The 25,846-nt window shown below is 42.9% G+C and overlaps 1 protein-coding gene across 1 annotated transcript in view; it reads right to left on the bottom strand.

Moving 5' to 3' along the window:
- Window positions 1-459: 459 nt before the first annotated feature.
- LOC117510020 (zinc finger protein 69-like) overlaps window positions 460-25,846 on the bottom strand; it is a 47,421-nt gene continuing 22,034 nt past the window's right edge. Inside the window, exons 3-6 of the mRNA XM_034169625.1 lie at window positions 12,886-12,987; window positions 12,375-12,632; window positions 11,400-11,689; window positions 460-1,681 (exon numbers count right to left, since the gene is read on the bottom strand). Of these exons, the coding sequence (XP_034025516.1) occupies window positions 700-1,681; window positions 11,400-11,689; window positions 12,375-12,632; window positions 12,886-12,987 (1,632 nt within the window). The 3' untranslated portion in view covers window positions 460-699. The remainder of the gene's footprint in view (window positions 1,682-11,399; window positions 11,690-12,374; window positions 12,633-12,885; window positions 12,988-25,846) is intronic.

Below are 25,846 nucleotides of genomic sequence, written 5' to 3'. Positions count from 1 at the left end.
AAATTTTAGATGTGAGGACTCAGAGACATGAGATATAGATAAACTTCTGTTTGCTTAGTTTTTTCTTCATCTCACCTCATTTTTATTTATGTTGCACCAAATCACAAGACAAGTCTCCCTTAGGTGCTTCACAAGAGCGGAGCCCAACATCAGCCAACCCGGTGCTCTGACCACAAGAACAATAAAACTAAACTTAAAACAAATAAAGTAAAACAAAGTGTGAGAAATTTGTCACAGATACAAAGCGGAAACATTGCAGGAAAATGTTACAAACGGCATCAACCAGCAGCACACCAAAAAACAAACTGCTAAAATGTTCAACCTGATCCCACGTTTCACCAACATCCCCCAAAAATGGGATCGGATGAAACGCTGCAACAATTACTGAAAGTACAGGAGAAGAACAGATAAAACCCCGTCAGATTAGATCCCGGGACCTTCTGGCTGTGAGGAAGCAGTGGTTTTAAAAAATAAAAAATAAAATGTGTCTAACAGAATTTTTTAATCAAAACTGGTTTAGATGATTATGATTACTGGTTTCAGTAGGAACTACAAAATGTTTGATTCTGTGAAATGTGAATAACGTTTGTTGTTCTCCACAGCCGCACAGATGTCTCGCAGCTGGTGAAAAGCTGTTGAACAGTTTAGGATTTGTCTGTGATATCAGGATGGACAGAAATGTAACATCATGAAGGATGATCATTCCAGCTGGATGGTTTTGGGTTTTGTCTCTTCATAGGGAACACATTCGTGGTTTTCCAGGTAGGACTTTTTGCTGTATCCTTTCCCACAGCTGGTGCATCTGAACGGTCTCTCTCCTGTGTGGACGGTCATGTGTCTCACAACATGACCACTGTGTCGAAAATGTTTCTTACAAATGGAACAGCTGTAAGGTTTTTCTCCTGTGTGCAGTCTGATGTGCTGTGTCAGATTGTTCTTTGAACGAAAGGTTTTACTGCAGCCAGCACAACGAAATGGTTTCTCTCCTGTGTGAGTCCTCATGTGTGTCTTCAGACTGTGTTTGTGTCTAAATGCTTGACTGCACTCAGAGCAGCTGAATGGTTTCTCTCCTGTATGAGTTCTCATGTGTGTCTTCAGATTGCGTTTGTGCCGTAGTCTCTTGCCACACTCGGGGCAGCTGAACTGTTTCCCCTGCGTGTGACAGATCATGTGTGCCTTCAGGTGGCTCTTGTAGCCAAATATTTCCCCACACTCAGTGCAGCGGTTTACTTTCTTGCTTGTGTCACTTCCAGCAACTTCAGTATTTCTTACAGAGTTCCAACGTGTCTGACTGTCTCCACTCTCCTTGCAGTCATCACTGTTATCAGTCTCGGTGCCAGAAGACTCTGAAGCCTCGTCGTCACTTTCTGACTCTGAGTCTGTGTCTGGTTCTGGTCCTCCACAGTCCTCCTGAAGCTCCGCCCCTCTGGTCTCCTCAGTTTGTTTCTGATGAAGCTGTGACAACTGCAGTTTCTCTTCATCATCTTCACTCTTCACAGGGACATGAGCCAATGCCAACTCGGTGATATCAGTCTCCTCGTCTTCCTCTTTAACGTGTGGGGGATCCGGTTCCTCCTGGTCCAGATCCTCGTCTTTAACCACCAACATCTGCTGCACATCTGCAGGACACACTGAAGCAGTTATTTCAGTTACAGTGTCACAGATCCCGTCACAGACTGTGCTACAGACAGTGTTACAATGTCAAAGTGTGCACACTGTGACATCCGGCTGTGTGTGTGTGTGTGTGTGTGTGTGACACACACATCTGGACTAAAACAAAACAAGCAAAAAACAAAAACTACATCTGGATTAAAACAAACAAACAACATCTGGACTTAAAAAACAAAACACACACACACACACACACATCTGGAGTAAAACAAAAAACAAAACAAAAAACCTACATCTGGATTAAAATAAAAAGCAAAAAAAAAAAAAAAAACCCAAACTATATCTGGACAGAAACAAAAAAAAAGCAAACTACATCTGGACTAAAAATAAATAAATAAATAAATAAATAAAAACTACATCTGGACTAAAACACACACACACACACACACACACACACACACACACACACACACACACACACACACACACACACACACACACACACACACACACACACACACACCTGGACTAAAACAAAAACAAAAAACAAAACAAAAAAACCTACATCTGGATTTAAAAAAGCAAAAAAACAAACTATATCTGGACTAAAATAAATAAATAATAATAAAAAAAACTACATCTGGACTAAAACAAAAAACAAATAAACTAAAATACTAAATACTAAAAAACTAAAATACTGGACTAAAATAAATAAATAAACAACATCTGAACTAAAAAAAGCAAAATCGTCTGGACAATAAATAAATAAATAAATACATAAAAAAACTACATCTGGACTAAAGCAGAAAACAAACAAAAAACAAACTACACCTGGACTAAAATAAATAAATAAACTGAATCTGGACTAAAACAAAACAAAAAAGCAAACTACATCTGGACTAAAAATAAATAAATAAAAAAAACGACATCTGGACTAAAATAAATAAGTAAACTACATCTGGGCTAAAGCAAAAAACAAAACAAACAAAGAATAAACAGAAACTACATCTGGACTAAAAATAAATAAATAAAAAACGACATCTGGACTAAAATAAATAAGTAAACTACATCTGGGCTAAAGCAAAAACCAAAAAAAAAAAAACAACAACCAGAAACTACATCTGGACAATAAATAAACTACATATGGACTAAAGCAAAAAACAAACTATATCTGGACTAAAAATAAATAAATAAATAAATAAATAAATAAACAAACTACATTTGGACTAAAGCAAAAAACATAAAAAAAAAAAAACCCTGAAACTACATCTGGACAATAAATAAATAAATAAATAAATAAATGAATGAATAAACTACATTTGGACTAAAGCAAAAAACAAAACAAAACAAACAAACAAACAAAAAAATCCGAAACTACATCTGGACAATAAATAAATAAACAAACTACATATGGACTAAAAATAAATAAATAAATAAATAAACAAACAACATCTGGACTAAAGCAAAAAACAAAACAAACAAACAAAAAAAAAAAAACCCCAAATCTGGACTAAAAAAAAAAAGAATCCTTGAACTAAAACCAGCTAAAAGAAACTACTAACTAATTATTGTTAGTTCTCGATTTTAAAAAAGCAACCAGTAACTAGTTATTAGTTTTATTAACGAAACCAGTGTCTAGTGAGTTGTTCTATTATAAAAAGAAACCGGTAACTAGTTCTCTTTGGTTCTGTTTGTACTTTCCAACAAAATCTGTCAGACACGAAGCTGTTACGTCCGCCGGTCCAACGGAACCGACCTGCTGTCTGCTGCGTCACTTCCGGTTCGAAGCCGCCGTCCAGAGCTTTTGGTTCCATTTACTTTATTCCAAAAATTTCATCCTGAGCTGCTTTTTCACTTTTAGCCAAACATGTTCGACTGCTGACTGTCATCTCACCAAACACAACACGCATCATTTACAGGAAACGCTTCACAATAAAATCACCAGCGTCAGAATCACAACAAACGACGCATTTTGCGGGGTTTATTTCAAACCTTCATCTTTTAAATGTTTAATAAACACACAAATATCTACGCCAATGACTTTCTGCAAATCGAATAAAAGACAAATCTAGTCGTGCATTTTATTTTGAAGGGCTACATTGTTGGTTATTGTCTTTACTTTGTCTAAATTTCTCACCATGATGACGCAGACTCCAGCTCGCTCTCCACCCCCCCCCCCCTTCTTTTTTGTTTACAACAAAATTTATTCAGAATTGACAAAACGGAGTCAGAATTAGTACGGGGGTAATCTCAGTACGGAATACTGAGCTCACTGAGACCACACTTGTATATTCGCTGTCTGCGCATGTGCAAAACCCGGGTAATTTCTTCTGTACTGAGTTTTATCTTTTCTGTGTGCGGAAAGGACAGAGCTGGTTTTATTGTACGGAGAAAAATAACCCGCATGTAAACCTGAGTTTGGTTTGCACACAGAAAGGACAAAATCAGTACGGAATAAACTCCCCGTCTAACGCACATGCACAGAAAGCAGGTACACGGATCTACAGGGGTGATCTCAGTCCGGAACATAGGTCCACTCAGAGCCTTACTATGGTCTACATTTCTACATTTCAGACTGCAGGCTTACTTGTAGTTCCTAGGGTTTGTAAGAGTAGAATGGGAGGCAGAGCCTTCAGCTTTCAGGCTCCTCTCCTGTGGAACCAGCTCCCAATTCAGATCAGGGAGACAGACACCCTCTCTACTTTTAAGATTAGGGTTAAAACTTTCCTTTTTGCTAAAGCTTATAGTTAGGGCTGGATCAGGTGACCCTGAACCATCCCTTAGTTATGCTGCTATAGACTTAGACTGCTGGGGGGTTCCCATGATGCACTGAGTGTTTCTTTCTCTTTTTGCTCTGTATGCACCACTCTGCATTTAATCATTAGTGATTGATCTCTGCTCCCCTCCACAGCATGTCTTTTTCCTGGTTCTCTCCCTCAGCCCCAACCAGTCCCAGCAGAAGACTGCCCCTCCCTGAGCCTGGTTCTGCTGGAGGTTTCTTCCTGTTAAAAGGGAGTTTTTCCTTCCCACTGTAGCCAAGTGCTTGCTCACAGGGGGTCGTTTTGACCGTTGGGGTTTTACATAATTATTGTATGGCCTTGTCTTACAATATAAAGCGCCTTGGGGCAACTGTTTGTTGTGATTTGGCGCTATATAAATAAATTGATTTGATTTGATTTATATGGAGTCAAATCGCTGCCAAAACCACTCTCGCTTCAGGCATACAAGTATTATTTTATAATGTCATATTATACAGTGACTTCCCAGATAGATCTCTTTCGGTGCAGCATCTTGATTTGATTTGTTTATTTGACAGATAATGCAAACAAACACGCAACATGTAAATATGATATTATAAACCAGGATAACACATGAACACATAAACGCTTATTTCCAATGTGGTCCTTACAAGTCAACAGACAATCATGGTACAATGTTTGTAATGCTAACAAGTAAAAAAATGAACAAAAAATAATAATCAAAAAGTAGTGATGACAATATCTATAATAATAATAGTAATACCAATAGTAAATATAATAATAAATAAGAATAATAAACAAATAATAATTATGACAAATAATGATAAAAAGATAGGCCAGAAAAACTAAAAAGATAGGACACCAAAGAAAAATACAGAAAACTGCAACTAATAAAAAAGAAAAAATAGAAAACTAAACAACAGAATGACTAGTCTCACTTAGAATGACTAAAAGAAAACGAGAACTAAACCAAAAAGAAGAAGAAGAAGAAGAAGAAAAAAAACAGAACTGACTTTTGCTAAAAATACATAAAAATGTTTTGCTCCTGGTGAGTTAATTCCCTAAAAAAATTATGTTCATCAGCTGATTTAAAATGATCAAGAGTGGTCAGAGTCTTTATACTGCTTGGAAGACCATTAAATGCAGTATTGGAGGTATACGCAAAGGAAGATTTGCTGAATGCCTTGACGTGAGGAATCAGCAGGGAAGATGCACAGAACCATTCCTGGTTCTCAAGACCAGGCACCTAAGTGGCTCTACTCTACTCTTTTCTATTCTCCTATTTTACTCTTCCTTTTTAGATATCATGTTAACAAACAGTGAAGACGGCAGTGAAGACACAGGCAGTTTTTTTTCTCTCCTAAGGTGGAGGGGTGTCTCAATTCATAGGGCTAGAGGCATACCCCTTCGCCTTACCCCTTGTTTTAAAGGGGTAGGCGTAGGGGTAGGGGTAGGGCCAAGGGGAAGGGGAAGGGGTACAAAAGAGAAATGAGATTGGGGGTTAGATATACCTTTTTATACTGGCATAGTTCCGCCTTAGAATTGGAATATAATATATAAGATATACCTTACTGAATTTTCATGATTGAGTATTGATGGAATTTAAATTTTGAACCAAGCTGAACTGATATGAAAAATAACTGGGGGTCATACCATGAAGAATTTTAAAAACAAGGTTTAGCTTGAGCTGGGCAACACACCTGTGGACTGGCAACATTTTGACCTGATTGTACTCAGCAGCACCAACATGTTTTCTGGCCGGTGGATCCAAAGGAAAATGAACAATTTTGTTCTGGGAAACCTGTAATCTGTCTTTGCATCTTTTAGTTAGCCCAGAATACCATGAAGTGCACACATAGTCATAGTGACTCTGAATAATTGCCGACACCAATAGTCTTTTAGTTTCTTGGCTAATGTGCTTAGCCTGCCAATACAGAAACTTCAATTTTGCATTGGACTTCCTTATTATATTGTCCACTATCAGCTCTCCATCCAGAGATTGGTCCAAAAAAGGCCCAGATATTTAACATGCGAGCGATTTGCAAGCACGGTGCCATCACATTGTACCTGAATGTTTTAGGTTTTGCTGAGTCTTCTTTTGAGGAAAAGAGTATAGACTCTGTTTTTCCTTAATGTAGGGATAATCTATTGTTGATCAGCCATTCTCTAATCAATTCCAACTCCCTTGATAATCTATGTTGTATTACCTCAGGACTCTTGTCAGCCACAATTAGGACAGAGTCATCGGCATAAAGTAACAATTTGCAATTTACTGCTGAGGTAATATCATTAACATAGTTCAAAAAGCGTAAAGGGGCAAGTATAGACCCTTGGGGAACACCACAAGAAATGGCAGTTGGATCAGAAAGGGTGCCCCCAATTTCCATGACGTGTGTGTGATTGCAAGTAGGACTTAAACCAGTCCACTGCACTTTGATGAAGCCTATAGCTTCCAGTTTCATGATTAATCTGCTATGGTCCACTGTATCAAAAGCTTTTTGGAGATCCAGCAACACCATCCCAAAATAATTGCCTTCATCCTGTTCCTGTCTGATGAAATCCAATAGGTGGATGAGACTGGTGTCAGTCGAAAATGTTGGTGGAAAACCTATTGATACTCAGTGAGATACTGATTAATTATCAGTGAGATACTTGTGCAACTGGTAAAACACAACTCTCTCAACCAATTTAGAGATAGTACTAAGAATTGAAACAGGTCTGTAGTTGCCAGGATCTGTCTTACTTGCCTTCTTATGAAGGGAAATCACCCTTGGTGATTTTAGATCATCAGGAAGCAATGGACAGATTCAGAATATGTGCAAGGGCTGAAGAAATGACCATGGCACCATCTTTAATAAACTTTGTGGACAGCTGGGCTAAACTGGTAGCCTTGCTTGAATTTAAAGTTGACAGGATCTTGTACACTTCATCTGCAGAAGCCTGCACCCTTTTGGCCCTTTCTGGAACCGGTTTGAAACCTCTGATTTGAGGGATGTCTTGATTTTTTTTTTTTATTATTTGCTTTCCAGTTGCTGGGCAACGGTGCTGGTGTAGGGGCCCAGGGTGTTAGATCCCTCAATTTTGGTGTGTTGTGTTTCACCCACCCTGCGGGACTGGCACAGTGTGATTGTGACGTGTGTGTCACGTGTGACTGGGGTGCTTATCTTTTTCTTTAGGGACCATCACTGCTGGTGCCTCCTTCTCACCGGTAAGCCCTCGCTGTTGACTAATCCCTCAACGTTCTGAGTATTTGTTAATTACTTTTAACCACAAAACAATCTGTTAATTTTAAACATTTGGAAATAAAATTGTGAATTACTGTAACTTGGAACCATGCCTCTGCCTGTCTTTCTTGCCCTAGTTTGAGAATCTTTTTTGTTGGTGACCTGTAGGGGTCGCCACAATCTGGCGTCACGAACAGGATTCTCATAGGGTAAGAGCAGAGACCTGTGTTCCTCAATTTCTTTTTTTTATTGTTTGGTATTGTTTTGAGGCAAAGCAGCAGTGGGTTCACAATCAGTAAAGTATCACTATTTGGGATTTTTTTTTTTTCTTTATTTATTCCAAGAAGTTTTTTTTGTTGTTGTTAAGTTATAGCTATGGAGGACCAGTTGCAGGAATTAAGAGAGTTAGTCACTCAGTTGAAGGCAGACAATGAGGGGTTGCAACAGGAGCAGGCTGCAGTTGGGTCGGGCCCTAGCACTTCAGTGTCTGCTGGACGTCCTGTTGCCTCCCTTCCTGAGAGGCTAGTTTTGGTACCTCGGGACAGGAAATGCCCTATGTTTAGGGGAAGATCAGGGATAGGACTGAGTGAATGGATTGAGGAGGTAGAGGCTTGTATGAGAGCGTGTCATTTATCTACATCTGACAGGGTGTTCTTTTTGTTCGATCACCTTGAGGGGGAGGCGCGTGAAGAGATTAAATTTCGGCCGAGGAAAGAGCGGGAAGATCCAGATAAAATTATTGCTGTGTTGCAGGAGTTGTATGGCTGTTGTGATTCTTATGTTGCTCTGCAGGAAGCGTTCTTCTCCCGACGACAACAAGAAGGTGAAACATTGCAAGAGTTCTCATTAGCATTGATGAGTTTAATGGCATCTATTAAACAACGTGCCCTGGACAACATGCCGAATGCTGACGTCCTGCTACATGATCAATTCATAGAGCATGTTAGTGATGGTTCCCTCCTTCGGGAGTTGAAACAATATGTGCGCGGGCAGCCTACTGCTACATTACTTGAGGTTTGGGGTGAGGCAATTTGGTGGGAACGGGAGGGTCTGCCTGCGGGAGCTCAGGGTCATAGTCCTTCTGTCCCTTCAATGCTTGGCTTTCAGTATGGTGTTAACAGTGGCCCCACAGTTAATCCATCTTATGTGTCTGAGCTAACTGAGATGAGGGAGATGCTCAAACTCCAGCAGGAGCAGCACAATCAGCTCACTCAGAGCATTTCCCAGTTACGCAGCTCCCGTCAGCGTAGTTGCTCCCATCGTGGCCCTCTTATTTGTAAAAGATGTCAGCAACCAGGTCACTTTTCTAGGGAGGTTGATGGGGTTCGTGTGGCCTCGGGCACTCAGTTTTCTCCTCCTGCATGCATGACCAGCCGGCAGATCCATTCTGTTGAACCGTTGGAAAACTAGTTCCCGCCGAATTGCAGAGCCACAGTTCGGAGGGTGCAGCCACAGGCTCAAAGTTTGCCGTTGGCAATTCTGAAGTTGCTAAACTTGTGTCATCTTGTCCCCATTTAGCTGCGAGCATGGGTGGAGTCAGTGTCTCTTGCTTAGTGGACACTGGTTCTATGGTCTCTACAATTACAGAGAGTTTTTTCCTTCAACACTTTAAGCCATGGGGTGAGGAGAAGCTTCAGTCTTGCCAGTGGGTTCAACTCAGAGCAGCCAATGGTTTGGCTATCCCCTATATTGGCTACTTGGAGCTTCCAATTGACTTTTGTGGCAAGCTCATGCCACAATGTGGGGTTCTGGTGGTCAGGGATCCTCCTGGTAGTGTATCGGCACCAGCCCCTGGTGTCTTGGGGATGAACATCATACGCAAGTGCTACCAGGAGCTGTTTGGCCAACATGACCTTGCAATGTTTGATTTGAGGCCCCCGAAGCAGTTGTGCAGGTGCTACATTCATGCCATCAAGCTAGTGTGTCAACTCGTCGGTCTGACTCTGGTGAGGTCAAGGTGTGTGGCGGGAGGATGTCGCGAATTCCTGGTGGGGTAATGCAGATTGTTGCGGCAACCTGTTCTGGACACTACTCAGGTACTGCTGCATTGTTTGAGCCTTTGGAATCTGGCCTCCCTGCTGGACTACTTGCCTCACCAGCCTTGGTTCGGGTTGTCGGGGGAACAGCCTACATTCCTATAGTGAATGTAGGGTTCACAGAGGCACTGCTCTATCCCCATACAGTAGTTGGCAGCCTAACTGAGGTAGACGTTGTGAGTCTTCCTGCTGGGGTCACAGACGTATCATCTAATGTGGCCACAGTCTCATCCCAGTCGGCTTCCACTTCTGTTCTTGAGTAGATCGCCTCCCTTCCCTTGGCTTCCTTGTCTGCTGAAGATCAGTGTATGGTCAGAGCTCTCCTCACAAAGTATGCTTCTGTATTCGCTGCTCATGATGGTGATCTTGGTTGTACAAACCTGATCACCCATGACATCCCTTTGTTGGATGATGCTCCTGTTCGGCAGCGCTACAGGCGTATTCCTCCATCTGAATATGAGGTAATAAAAGCACACATAAACTAACTGCTGGAGGCTCAGGTGATTAGGGAGAGCAGCAGTCCATATGCTTCTCCCATTGTCCTTGTTAAAAAGAAGGATGGCAGCCTCCGCATGTGTGTGGATTACAGGCAGTTAAACAGTAAAACCAGGAAGGATGCTTTCCCTCTGCATCGTATTGAGGAGTCTTTGGATGCTCTGACTGGGGCTCGCTGGTTTTCGACTATGGACCTCACCAGTGGGTACAATCAGGTTCCAGTTGCAGAGGGAGATTGAGCCAAAACGACGTTTTGCACACCATTTGGCTTGTTTGAGTGGAATCGTATGCCCTTCAGGCTCTGTAATGCTCCAAGCACCTTCCAGAGATTGATGCAGAGGCTTTTTGGTGATCAGCAATGCCACTCATTGCTGCTTTACCTGGATGATATTGTGGTCTTTTCCTCTACTGTTGATCAACACCTGCAAAGGTTGGAGGTGGTGCTCGGGCGGTTGCAGCGAGAGGGCCTCAAAGCAAAGCTTTCCAAATGCTCCTTTTGTCAGAGGGAAGTGTGTTATTTGGGACATGTGATTTCTGATAAGGGTGTTGCCACAGACCCTAGCAAGGTCGAAGTGGTGGCAATTGGCAGCCTCCCACCACAATTTCCGAACTGTGGTCATTTCTGGGTTTTGCCAGCTGTTACCGCCGGTTTGTGGAGGGCTTTGCCAAGTTGGCGTCACCCTTACACAGGTTGGTGGCTGAGCTGGGAGGCAAAAGGTCCAGAAACAGATCACATACCGTGGTTGGGCACTGGTCTGATGAGTGTCATCAGAGTTTTGAGTCATTGAAGACCAAATTCACCACCGCGCCTGTGCTGGCTTACGCCAACTTTTCCCTTCCTTTCATCTTGGAGGTTGAGGCAAGCTATGGCGGTTTGGGGGCAGTACTGTCACAGCAGCAGAATGGCCAGGTTAGGCCAATCGCTTATGCCAGCAGAGGTCTACGGCCCACTGAGCGCAATATGGAAAATTATAGCTCCATGAAGTTGGAGTTTTTGGCTCTCAAGTGTTCCATGACTGCAAAATTTCGAGGATACCTGCTTGGTCATAAGTGTGTGGTCTACACTGACAACAATCCCTTGAACCACCTTTTCTCTGCTAAGCTTGGTGCCACGGAACAGCGCTGGGCGGCCCAACTCGCGCAATTCGATTTCGACATTTGTTATCAAACCGGTAGGGTTAACAGGAATGCTGATGTGTTATCCCATCAGCATCCTCCTGGTCCATTAGACCTAGAAGCTATGCTGCCTGTTACACCGGTTCCTGTCGCCTTACAGCAAGTACTGCAGCCTAGTGCAGCTGAAGCAATTCAGGGTGCTGTTGTTGCTCTGCCTCACTATGCTCGCCGGGATCTCTCCCAACTCCAACAGGCTGACCCTGTTATCCAAGAACTTTTGGCTTTCTGGGTGCAGAAGCGGCTCCAACTTATGTGGAGTGCAAACAACTCTCTCACCCTGCCCTGGTTCTGCTCCATCAGTGGGACCGCTTGGTGGAGAAGAGGGGCATGTTGTATCAGCGGGCCTTTCACCCTGATGGTACCGAGGGGGTGTTGCAGCTGGTGTTGCCTACGGCATTAAAAGAAGAGGTACTAACTGAAGTACACCAGAGACATGGCCATCAAGGTGTTTAAAGGACCTTAGAGCTATTGGCTGTTATTGGCCAGGTATGTCCGCTGACATGGCGCAGTGGTGCCAGTCCTGTGATAGGTGCCATGTTGCCAAAAACACCTAACCAGCTGCTCTCAGGTTTATGGGGCACCTGCTTGCATCTAGGCCAAATCTTGGCCATGGATTTTACGGTACTGGAACCTACTGCTACAGGTCTTGAGAATGTCCTCGTCATGACGGATGTTTTTAGTAAATACACACTGGCCATTCCCACCCATGACCAACGTGCATCCACAGTGGCACATGTTTTGGTTACAGAATGGTCTTGTAAGTTTGGGGTCCCCGCTCGTATTCACTCTGATCAGGGTCGTAATTTTGAGAGCTTACTGATCCAGCAGCTTTGCAGTCTTTATGGCACTGAAAAGTCCCATACAATGCCATACCATCCAGCTGGCAATGGGCAGTGTGAACGGTTTAATCAAACCCTCCAAAACCTGCTGCATACTCTGCCTGTCTCTCCGAAACCTGAGTGGCACTCCTGCCTACCTCAACTTCTTTACTCATATAACACCACCCCTATCAGTCAACAGGTGAATCTCCATTCTTTTTAATGTTTGGACAAGAGCCTAGGCTCCCAGTTGACTTTTTGTTGGGCCGTGTCCAAAGTCCAGTTGGGGGTGGTGTTTCTGAATGGATCCAAGAGCACCAAGCCCATCTGCAGATGGCATTTGAGGGTGCCAGAGAGAGGCTGAGGTTGGCAATGGAGCATCGACGGAACAACTACAATCAGCGGGTCCAGGATGTTCCTCTGCAGGGAGGGCAGTTGGTATTGCTGCGGGACTGTAGTGTAAAGGGCCGTAACAAAATTCAGGACTTTTGAAGTTCTGTTTTGTATCAAGTCCTGAAAGCACCAAAAGACGGGGGCTCAGTGTATACTATTGCCCCCGCAGAAGACCACTCCAAAATTAAAACGGTCCACAGAACCCTGTTGAAGGCAGTGGTTGGAGTTGGTACCCCTGCAGACCTTGGTCCCCTTTCTCCTGAAGGAGAACTTCTGGCGGAGGAACCCCCAGAAAGTGATTTGTTTGTGGTGACCCATGAAATTTCTCATTGGACCCCTAGTTGCATGGTGGCAGTGACTCCAAGCACCTCACCTTTGCGGGGTGGTGCAGTTCTTCCAGGGCAGGTGCTAGTTTCTCCTGCCCCTGAGGTGACTGATTTGCCACCTGCCCCACTGGCAAGTCCACAAACTGTTCCTTTGAATGCCAGTGGGGGAGCAGTTAGGCAAACTGCACGGTCAACAGCAGGCCAGCACTCCAATAGGTATCACCTACCTAGGCCCGTGGGTCAAGTGGTGGATGGGATGGTGGGTGGTTCTGGCCCAGTGTCCAATGCAATGACTGCACTTTTTAGACCTTGGGATTAGTTTAGGCTGAATTGATACATTGTCTGGGCGATGATGAAAAAGGCAGGGGTAGAATGTAGCAGGAGGTGTTCTCCTTCTCTCCCCTGAAAGTCATTTGGTTCATCCAATCCTCGTTAAGGGCGCACTTTAAAAAGAGTAGTGCCTTAGTGGTTGGCCCCCTTCCTGGTTCTGTACGGCATTGAGTAGGCACCCTTAACCGCTCCACTTCCGCCACCTGCTTGTTTGCTTCACTCCCGGTGCAGCACGTCATTGTGCAGCGAGCTGCTAGCCTCCTTCCTTGTGCTACCTGGCTACGCGCCTCGCTTTCTGCAGTTCAGTAGACAGGAAATCTGTACTATTGTGTCGTGGGGAAACGTAATCTGCAGGTTGTTACGGCTGCATCATCAGCTGTGGTGCTCCTCCCTCCCTTCCTGTGACCAAGTGACTCTTTTACTGAGTCCTGGGGTGGACAGCAGCTCTGGATTGGCTGCATAGGACCGCTGCTGCTTTGCCTTATCTGGCTTTAGTATGTGTTTTCTGACCGTGCTAACGTTAGCATACCTTCTGGTGGCTAACTCAGACATACATCCAGGTCTCTTGGTGCAGTAGCCCTTGTGGGTGTTGTGTTTCACCCACCCTGCAGGACTGGACCTTCACAGTGTGATTGTGACGTGTGTGGCACGTGTGACTGGGGTGCTTATCTTTTTCTTTAGGGACCATCACTGCTGGTGCCTCCTTCTCACCGGTAAGCCCTCGCTGTTGACTAATCCCTCAATGTTCTGAGTATTTGTTAATTACTTTTAACCACAAAACAATTGGTTAATTTTAAACATTTGGAAATAAAATTGAGAATTATTGTAACTTGGAACCATGCCTCTGCCTGTCTTTCTTACCCTAGTTTGAGAATCTTTTATGTTGGTGACCTGTAGGGGTCGCTACAATCGTAACTGCAAACACGTGGGTGTGTTAAATGTGTCACCTGTACATATCAGAGACCACAATAGCTGTAGAAATGTACGTAGCCAGCCAGGATTTTTGCGTGATGCACCACACATTTCCACGATCAAGTCACATTTGATACACCTGCACGTGGAGACGGACGTACACTGGGTTTTTGTGTGTACACACACTTTGTACATGAGGCCCCTGGACAATTATCAAGTTTCCAATTCACTTAACCCGCATGGCTTTGAATGTGGGAGGAAACCAGAGGCGAATCTGCGAAATGTAGGATGGTAGGGGAAGGTTCCGTCCTTTTGGCCTCTGATTGGCTAGAAGGTGAGCAGTAGAAGTCTGTTTGAAACGTTATGTGATGCTCGAGCAGGACAGACTGACTGACTGACAGCTGAGCAGAGAGAAATGTTTGAAAAGTGCTAAATGTTTTAAATGTATCTTCAATCAATCAATTTTTTTATATAGCGCCAAATCACAACAAACAGTTGCCCCAAGGCGCTTTATATTGTAAGGCAAGGCCATACAATAATTATGTAAAACCCCAACGGTCAAAACGACCCCCTGTGAGCAAGCACTTGGCGACAGTGGGAAAGAAAAACTCCCTTTTAACAGGAAGAAACCTCCAGCAGAACCAGGCTCAGGGAGGGGCAGTCTTCTGCTGGGACTGGTTGGGGCTGAGGGAGAGAACCAGGAAAAAGACATGCTGTGGAGGGGAGCAGAGATCGATCACTAATGATTAAATGCAGAGTGGTGCATACAGCGCAAAAAGAGAAAGAAACAGTGCATCATGGGAACCCCCCAGCAGTCTACATCTATAGCAGCATAACTAAGGGATGGTTCAGGGTCACCTGATCCAGCCCTAACTATAAGCTTTAGCAAAAAGGAAAGTTTTAAGCCTAATCTTAAAAGTAGAGAGGGTGTCTGTCTCCCTGATCTGAATTGGGAGCTGGTTCCACAGGAGAGGAGCCTGAAAGCTGAAGGCTCTGCCTCCCATTCTACTCTTACAAACCCTAGGAACTACAAGTAAGCCTGCAGTCTGAGAGCGAAGCGCTCTATTGGGGTGATATGGTACTACGAGGTCCCTAAGATAAGATGGGACCTGATTATTCAAAACCTTATAAGTAAGAAGAAGAATTTTAAATTCTATTCTAGAATTAACAGGAAGCCAATGAAGAGAGGCCAATATGGGTGAGATCTTACTACCAATCACCTCATTACTTCACATCATTAACCCATTTAATCCCAAATTTTTCCCAGACATGAAAATATGTAAATCATGTGCCATTAGTATGCCTTTGAAATGATCAATTGCTTTTTTTTTTTTTTTTAAAGAGGATAGAGAATCAAAATCATCTTTTTCATGTTTTTGGTGTTAGTTCAGAGTCTCCCCGCTGTGGGGAAAACACACGAAGTGCCAGCAAGTTTCAGAACCTCTGTTTCAAGTATTTCTCCTTTTGTGAATTGCTCCTAGAAAACAGGCCAATCTGTTTTTGAGAGAAAACTTACGTCACTTTTTCACCAATAGCCCCCCCCCTTCGAAATTAATTATTCATAAGGTTGTGCCCACCCATTCGTAACACTCAAAGAGAAGCAATGACGAGCTCCAGCTGTGCTTTCTCAGGCTGTTTTAGCGGACTACGATCTTCCCACGGAAAGTAATGTACGCGATCACTGACTTTTATTCATTTTTAACCGCATCCCCAGTACATACAACCACCGACTATTTCTTTGCTCTGCGCATTTCACGGAGGACTGTTTCACAAACCTTGCACGATTTCGAGCTGGCTTCAGTCGGCATTTAATACTCAGTAGAGGGTCAGTTCTGACTCTGCGACAGAATCAACCCCAGCAATCAGTACAGCCTGTGAGTATCACATTTTCTTTTGTTTTAAATTTGTGTTGCACCATATTCCTGTTGTTAGAATGGCACGTTAGCTCTGGTTTGTTCCTCTAAAGGGAATGAGCTAACCCCTTAGCAGCTAGGGATGTGTATGGAGAACCGGTTCCTTTTGGGTGTCGTTAAGAAATGACTCGATCCACCGACATCAATAAGCTTTGTGCTTAACGATTCTGTTATCGGTCCTTCAGAGTGGCCGTTGTTTTAGGGGGTGTTTGTCAGGAAAATGATAATTTCTGTATTGATTACAGACCCTGCAGCGGGTCCGTAAACAACTTTTCTGCAGCGCGGCTTTGCTTTGAACCTTGAACCAATCGAAGCAGTGGTTCAAAGGCGAGAGAGCAAGGGCAGCCAATCAAACAACGGCAACCGATCAGCGCCAACACCTACCTGCATTTCATAATGAGGTTGCCAAATAAGCTCCGAAACGACGCCATTAAAAGCAAATGAGGCATTCTAAACCCAGCATAGTAACATAGCTGTTTCAGAGAGCCTTTTAGAAAGGTTCTGAGCCATTACAGACCCAACCAATTTTTTTGGGGGCTACATATCATATCACATCACAGAACAAGGATTAATGCCCCATTCAACCTCTCTCTATCACCTTTAAATTTTCATGGAAAAGCAGCTGAAAAGGTGTTTTCTTTTAACGGTCAGTCACAATAGTGTCCGGTGTGATCATGTATTATCGGGATAATGTACTAACAGGGTTTTTTTCATGGGCAACTGACACATTTCTCTGTGTCGTCCTCAGTATTTTAACATATTTCAGCCAGAGATGTTTTGAATAGTTTGTCCTTGATCAGTTTTACATATTTACTTCAAAATATTAAACATACCCCCCCAACTGGGTGCACATAATATATTAGAAATGTACTATGACAGTATGTTTGGTCCACAGGGGTGGGCACAATTCAATTCAATTCAATTCAATTTTTTTTTTATATAGCGCCAAATCACAACAAACAGTTGCCCCAAGGCGCTTTATATTGTAAGGCAAGGCCATACAATAATTATGTAAAACCCCAACGGTCAAAACGACCCCCTGTGAGCAAGCACTTGGCTACAGTGGGAAAGAAAAACTCCCTTTTAACAGGAAGAAACCTCCAGCAGAACCAGGCTCAGGGAGGGGCAGTCCCCTGCCGGGACTGGTTGGGGCTGAGGGAGAGAACCAGGAAAAAGACATGCTGTGGAGGGGAGCAGAGATTGATCACTAATGATTAAATGCAGAGTGGTGCATACAGAGCAAAAAGAGAAAGAAACAGTGCATCATGGGAACCCCCCAGCAGTCTACGTCTATAGCAGCATAACTAAGGGATGGTTCAGGGTCACCTGATCCAGCCCTAACTATAAGCTTTAGCAAAAAGGAAAGTTTTAAGCCTAATCTTAAAAGTAGAGAGGGTGTCTGTCTCCCTGATCTGAATTGGGAGCTGGTTCCACAGGAGAGGAGCCTGAAAGCTGAAGGCTCTGCCTCCCATTCTACTCTTACAAACCCTAGGAACTACAAGTAAGCCTGCAGTCTGAGAGCGAAGCGCTCTATTGGGGTGATATGGTACTATGAGGTCCCTAAGATAAGATGGGACCTGATTATTCAAAACCTTATAAGTAAGAAGAAGAATTTTAAATTCTATTCTAGAATTAACAGGAAGCCAATGAAGAGAGGTCAATATGGGTGAGATATGCTCTCTCCTTCTAGTCCCCGTCAGCACTCTAGCTGCAGCATTTTGAATTAACTGAAGGCTTTTTAGGGAACTTTTCAATCAATCAATCAACTTTTTTCTTGTATAGCGCCAAATCACAACAAACAGTTGCCCCAAGGCGCTCCACATTGCAAGGCAAGGCCATACAATAATTATGAAACACAGTCTACGTCTAAAGCAACATAACCAAGGGATGGTCCAGGGTCACCCGATCCAGCCCTAACTATAAGCCTTAGCGAAAAGGAAAGTTTTAAGCCTAATCTTAAAAGTAGAGAGGGTATCTGTCTCCCTGATCTGAATTGGGAGCTGGTTCCACAGGAGAGGAGCCTGAAAGCTGAAGGCTCTGCCTCCCATTCTACTCTTACAAACCCTAGGAACTACAAGTAAGCCCGCAGTCTGAGAGCGAAGCGCTCTAATGGGGTAATATGGTACTATGAGGTCCCTAAGATAAGATGGGACCTGATTATTCAAAACCTTATAAGTAAGAAGAAGAATTTTAAATTCTATTCTAGCATTAACAGGAAGCCAATGAAGGGAGGCCAACACGGGTGAGATATGCTCTCTCCTGCTAGTCCCCGTCAGTACTCTAGCTGCAGCATTCTGAACCAACTGAAGGCTTTTTAGGGAACTTTTAGGACAACCTGATAATAATGAATTACAATAGTCCAGCCTAGAGGAAACAAATGCATGAATTAGTTTTTCAGCATCACTCTGAGACAAGACCTTTCTGATTTTAGAGATATTGCGTAAATGCAAAAAGGCAGTCCTACATATTTGTTTAATATGCGCTTTGAATGACATATCCTGATCAAAAATAACTCCAAGATTTCTCACAGTATTACCAGAGATCAGGGAAATGCCATCCAGAGTAACGATCTGGTTAGACACCATGCTTCTAAGATTTGTGGGGCCAAGTACAATAACTTCAGTTTTATCTGAGTTTAAAAGCAGGAAATTAGAGGTCATCCATGTCTTTATGTCTGTAAGACAATCCTGCAGTTTAGCTAATTGGTGCGTATCCTCTGGCTTCATGGATAGATAAAGCTGGGTATCATCTGCGTAACAATGAAAATTTAAGCAATACCGTCTAATAATACTGCCCAAGGGAAGCATGTATAAAGTGAATAAAATTGGTCCTAGCACAGAACCTTGTGGAACTCCATAATTAACTTTAGTCTGTGAAGAAGATTCCCCATTTACATGAACAAACTGTAATCTATTAGACAAATATGATTCAAACCACCGCAGCGCAATGCCTTTAATACCTATGACATGCTCTAATCTCTGTAATAAAATTTTATGGTCAACAGTATCAAAAGCAGCACTGAGGTCCAACAGAACAAGCACAGAGATAAGTCCACTGTCCGAAGCCATAAGAAGATCATTTGTAACCTTCACTAATGCTGTTTCTGTACTATGATGAATTCTAAAACCTGACTGAAACTCTTCAAATAGACCATTCCTCTGCAGGTGATCAGTTAGCTGTTTTACAACTACCCTCTCAAGAATCTTTGAGAGAAAAGGAAGGTTGGAGATTGGCCTATAATTAGCTAAGATAGCTGGGTCAAGTGATGGCTTTTTAAGTAATGGTTTAATTACTGCCACCTTAAAGGCCTGTGGTACATAACCAACTAACAAAGATAGATTGATCATATTTAAGATTGAAGCATTAAATAATGGTAGGACTTCCTTGAGCAGCCTGGCAGGAATGGGGTCTAATAAGCTTGTTGATGGTTTGGATGAAGTAACTAATGAAAATAACTCAGACAGAACAATCGGAGAGAAAGAGTCTAACCAAATACCGGCATCACTGAAAGCAGCCAAAGATAACGATACATCTTTGGGATGGTTATGAGTAATTTTTTCTCTAATAGTCAAAATTTTGTTAGCAAAGAAAGTCATGAAGTCATTACTAGTTAAAGTTAATGGAATACTCAGCTCAATAGAGCTCTGACTCTTTGTCAGCCTGGCTACAGTGCTGAAAAGAAACCTGGGGTTGTTCTTATTTTCTTCAATTAGTGATGAGTAGAAAGATGTCCTAGCTTCACGAAGGGCTTTCTTATAGAGCAACAAACTCTTTTTCCAGGCTAAGTGAAGATCTTCTAAATTAGTGAGACGCCATTTCCTCTCCAACTTACGGGTTATCTGCTTTAAGCTACGAGTTTGTGAGTTATACCACAGAGTCAGACACTTCTGATTTAAAGCTCTCTTTTTCAGAGGAGCTACAGCATCCAAAGTTGTCTTCAATGAGGATGTAAAACTATTGACAAGATACTCTAACTCCCTTACAGAGTTTAGGTAGCTACTCTGCTCTGTGTTGGTATATGACATTAGAGAACATAAAGAAGGAATCATATCCTTAAACCTAGTTACAGCGCTTTCTGAAAGACTTCTAGTGTAAAGAAACTTATTCCCCACTGCAGGGTAGTCCATCAGGGTAAATGTAAATGTTATTAAAAAATGATCAGACAAAAGGGAGTTTTCAGGGAATACTGTTAAGTCTTCTATTTCCATACCATAAGTCAGAACAAGATCTAAAATATGATTAAAGTGGTGGGTGGACTCATTTACTTTTTGAGCAAAGCCGATAGAGTCTAATAATAGATTAAATGCAGTGTTGAGGCTGTCATTCTCAGCATCTGTGTGGATGTTAAAGTCGCCCACTATAATTATCTTATCTGAGCTAAGCACTAAGTCAGACAAAAGGTCTGAAAATTCACAGAGAAACTCACAGTAACGACCAGGTGGACGATAGATAATAACAAATAAAACTGGTTTTTGGGACTTCCAATTTGGATGGACAAGACTAAGATACAAGCTTTCAAATGAATTAAAGCTCTGTCTAGGTTTTTGATTAATTAATAAGCTGGAATGGAAGATTGCTGCTAATCCTCCGCCCCGGCCCGTGCTACGAGCATTCTGACAGTTAGTGTGACTCGGGGGTGTTGACTCATTTAAACTAACATATTCATCCTGCTGTAACCAAGTTTCTGTTAGGCAGAATAAATCAATATGTTGATCAATTATTATATCATTTACTAACAGGGACTTAGAAGAGAGAGACCTAATGTTTAATAGACCACATTTAACTGTTTTAGTCTGTGGTGCAATTGAAGGTGCTATATTATTTTTTCTTTTTGAATTTTTATGCTTAAATAGATTTTTGCTAGTTATTGGTGGTCTGGGAGCAGGCACCGTCTCTATGGGGATGGGGCAACGAGGGGATGGCAGGGGGAGAGAAGCTGCAGAGAGGTGTATAAGACCACAGCTCTGCCTCCTGGTCCCAACGCTAGACAGTCACAGTTTGGAGGATCCCAAAAAATTGGCCAGATTTCTAGAAATGAGAGCTGCTCCCTCTAAAGTGGGATGGATGCCGTCTCTCCTAACAAGACCAGGTTTTCCCCAGAAGCTTTGCCAATTATCAATGAAGCCCACCTCATTTTTTGGACACCACTCAGACAGCCAGCAATTCAAGGAGAACATGCGGCTAAACATGTCACTCCCGGTCTGATTGGGGAGGGGCCCAGAGAAAACTACAGAGTCCGACATTGTTTTTGCAAAGTTACACACCGATTCAATGTTAATTTTAGTGACCTCCGATTGGCGTAACCGAGTGTCATTACTGCCGACGTGAATTACAATTTTACCAAATTTACGCTTAGCCTTAGCCAGCAATTTCAAATGTCCTTCGATGTCGCCTGCTCTGGCCCCCGGAAGACAATTGACAATGGTTGCTGGTGTCGCTAACTTCACATTTCTCAAAACAGAGTCGCCAATAACCAGAGTTTGATCCTCGGCGAGTGTATCGTCGAGTGGGGAAAAACGGTTAGAGATGTGAACGGGTTGACGGTGTACACGGGGCTTCTGTTTAGGGCTACGCTTCCTCCTCACAGTCACCCAGTCAGCCTGCCTTCCCGACTGCACGGGGTCTGCCAGGGGGGAACTAACGGCGGCTAAGCTACCTTGGTCCGCACCGACTACAGGGGCCTGGTTAGCTGTAGAATTTTCCACGGTGCGGAGCCGAGCCTCCAATTCGCCCAGCCTGGCCTCCAAAGCTACGAATAAGCTGCACTTATTACAAGTACCGTTACTGCTAAAAGAGGCCGAGGAATAACTAAACATTTCACACCCAGAGCAGAAAAGTGCAGGAGAGACAGGAGAAGCCGCCATGCTAAAACGGCTAAGAGCTAGTAGCTATGCTAAGCTAGCGGATTCCCAAACAGGGAATCCGACACTAGACAGGCTGTGGAGCAGCACAGGTAACGCACAACAACAGTGCTAAAAAATAAAATAAAAATAAAAATCCACTGGACAGGCTGTGGAGCAGCACAGGCAACGCACGACAACAGTGCTAAAACAAAATAAAAATCCACTAGACAGGCTGTGGAGCAGCACAGGTAACGCACGACAACAGTGCTAAAATAAAATAAAAATCCACTAGACAGGCTGTGGAGCAGCACAGGTAACGCACGACAACAGTGCTAAAACAAAATAAAAATCCACTAGACAGGCTGTGGAGCAGCACAGGTAACGCACAACAACAGTGCTAAAATAAAATAAAAATCAACTAGACAGGCTGTGGAGCAGCACAGGTAACGCACGACAACAGTGCTAAAATAAAATAAAAATCCACTAGACAGGCTGTGGAGCAGCACAGGTAACGCACAACAACAGTGCTAAAAAATAAAATAAAATAAAAATAAAAATCCACTGGACAGGCTGTGGAGCAGCACAGGTAACGCACGACAACAGTGCTAAAACAAAATAAAAATCCACTAGACAGGCTGTGGAGCAGCACAGGTAACGCACAACAACAGTGCTAAAATAAAATAAAAATCAACTAGACAGGCTGTGGAGCAGCACAGGTAACGCACGACAACAGTGCTAAAACAAAATAAAAATCCACTAGACAGGCTGTGGAGCAGCACAGGTAACGCACGACAACAGTGCTAAAATAAAATAAAAATCCACTAGACAGGCTGTGGAGCAGCACAGGTAACGCACGACAACAGTGCTAAAACAAAATAAAAATCCACTAGACAGGCTGTGGAGCAGCACAGGTAACGCACAACAACAGTGCTAAAATAAAATAAAAATCAACTAGACAGGCTGTGGAGCAGCACAGGTAACGCACGACAACAGTGCTAAAATAAAATAAAAATCCACTAGACAGGCTGTGGAGCAGCACAGGTAACGCACAACAACAGTGCTAAAAAATAAAATAAAAATAAAAATCCACTAGACAGGCTGTGGAGCAGCACAGGTAACGCACGACAACAGTGCTAAAACAAAATAAAAATCCACTAGACAGGCTGTGGAGCAGCACAGGTAACGCACAACAACAGTGCTAAAACAAAATAAAAATCCACTAGACAGGCTGTGGAGCAGCACAGGTAACGCACAACAACAGTGCTAAAACAAAATAAAAATCCACTAGACAGGCTGTGGAGCAGCACAGGTAATGCACAACAACAGCGCTAAATAAAAATCCACTGGACAGGCTGTGGAGCAGCACAGGTAATGCACAACAACAGCGCTAAATAAAAATCCACTGGACAGGCTGTGGAGCAGCACAGGTAACGCACAACAACAGTGCTAAAAAATAAAATAAAAATAAAAATCCACTGGACAGGCTGTGGAGCAGCACAGGCAACGCACGACAACAGTGCTAAAACAAAATAAAAATCCACTAGACAGGCTGTGGAGCAGCACAGGTAACGCACGACAACAGTGCTAAAACAAAATAAAAATCCACTGGACAGGCTGTGGAGCAGCACAGGTAACGCACGACAACAGCGCTAAATAAAAATCCACTGGACAGGCTGTGGAGCAGCACAGGTAACGCACAACAACAGTGCTAAAAAATAAAATAAAAATAAAAATCCACTGGACAGGCTGTGGAGCAGCACAGGCAACGCACGACAACAGTGCTAAAACAAAATAAAAATCCACTAGACAGGCTGTGGAGCAGCACAGGTAACGCACGACAACAGCGCTAAATAAAAATCCACTGGACAGGCTGTGGAGCAGCACAGGTAACGCACGACAACAGCGCCCAAAAAAATAAAATCAAAATCAAAATCCACTGGACAGGCTGTGGAGCAGCACAGGTAACACACGACAACAGTGGTAAAAAATAAAATAAAAATCCACTGGACAGGCTGTGGAGCAGCACAGGTAACGCATGACAACAGTGCTAAAAAATAAAATAAAAATCCACTGGACAGGCTGTGGAGCAGCACAGGTAACGCACGACAACAGTGCTAAAAAATAAAATAAATAAATAAATAAATAAAATAAAATAATAAAATAAAAATCCACTGGACAGGCTGCGGAGCAGCACAGGTAACACACGACAACAGTGGTAAAAAATAAAATAAAAATCCACTAGACAGGCTGTGGAGCAGCACAGGTAACACACGACAACAGTGCCAAAAAAAATAAAATCAAAATCAAAATCCACTGGACAGGCTGTGGAGCAGCACAGGTAACACACGACAACAGTGGTAAAAAATAAAATAAAAATCCACTGAACAGGCTGTGGAGCAGCACAGGTAACACACGACAACAGTGCTAAAACAAAATAAAAATCCACTGGACAGGCTGTGGAGCAGCACAGGTAACGCACGACAACAGCGCTAAATAAAAATCCACTGGACAGGCTGTGGAGCAGCACAGGTAACGCACAACAACAGTGCTAAAAAATAAAATAAAAATAAAAATCCACTGGACAGGCTGTGGAGCAGCACAGGCAACGCACGACAACAGTGCTAAAACAAAATAAAAATCCACTAGACAGGCTGTGGAGCAGCACAGGTAACGCACGACAACAGCGCTAAATAAAAATCCACTGGACAGGCTGTGGAGCAGCACAGGTAACGCACGACAACAGCGCCCAAAAAAATAAAATCAAAATCAAAATCCACTGGACAGGCTGTGGAGCAGCACAGGTAACACACGACAACAGTGGTAAAAAATAAAATAAAAATCCACTGGACAGGCTGTGGAGCAGCACAGGTAACGCATGACAACAGTGCTAAAAAATAAAATAAAAATCCACTGGACAGGCTGTGGAGCAGCACAGGTAACGCACGACAACAGTGCTAAAAAATAAATAAATAAATAAATAAATAAAATAAAATAATAAAATAAAAATCCACTGGACAGGCTGCGGAGCAGCACAGGTAACACACGACAACAGTGGTAAAAAATAAAATAAAAATCCACTAGACAGGCTGTGGAGCAGCACAGGTAACACACGACAACAGTGCCAAAAAAAATAAAATCAAAATCAAAATCCACTGGACAGGCTGTGGAGCAGCACAGGTAACACACGACAACAGTGGTAAAAAATAAAATAAAAATCCACTGAACAGGCTGTGGAGCAGCACAGGTAACGCACGACAACAGTGCTAAAACAAAATAAAAATCCACTAGACAGGCTGTGGAGCAGCACAGGTAACGCACGACAACAGCGCCCAAAAAAAATAAAATAAAAATCCACTGGACAGGCTGTGGAGCAGCACAGGTAACACACGACAACAGTGGTAAAAAATAAAATAAAAATCCACTGAACAGGCTGTAGAGCAGCACAGGTAACACACGACAACAGTGGTAAAAAATAAAATAAAAATCCACTGAACAGGCTGTAGAGCAGCACAGGTAACACACGACAACAGTGGTAAAAAATAAAATAAAAATCCACTGAACAGGCTGTAGAGCAGCACAGGTAACACACGACAACAGTGGTAAAAAATAAAATAAAAATCCACTGAACAGGCTGTGGAGCAGCACAGGTAACGCACGACAACAGTGCTAAAATAAAATAAAAATCCACTAGACAGGCTGTGGAGCAGCACAGGTAACGCACAACAACAGTGCTAAAAAATAAAATAAAATAAAAATAAAAATCCACTGGACAGGCTGTGGAGCAGCACAGGTAACGCACGACAACAGTGCTAAAATAAAATAAAAATCCACTAGACAGGCTGTGGAGCAGCACAGGTAACGCACAACAACAGTGCTAAAAAATAAAATAAAATAAAAATAAAAATCCACTAGACAGGCTGTGGAGCAGCACAGGTAACGCACAACAACAGTGCTAAAAAATAAAATAAAAATATAAATAAAAATCCACTAGACAGGCTGTGGAGCAGCAC

The sequence above is a fragment of the Thalassophryne amazonica genome, chromosome 5 (genome assembly GCF_902500255.1).
Source record: "Thalassophryne amazonica chromosome 5, fThaAma1.1, whole genome shotgun sequence".
NCBI lineage: Eukaryota > Metazoa > Chordata > Actinopteri > Batrachoidiformes > Batrachoididae > Thalassophryne > Thalassophryne amazonica.
Note: the sequence above shows the minus strand (reverse complement) of the source record. Positions and strands in the feature narration are given on the sequence as shown.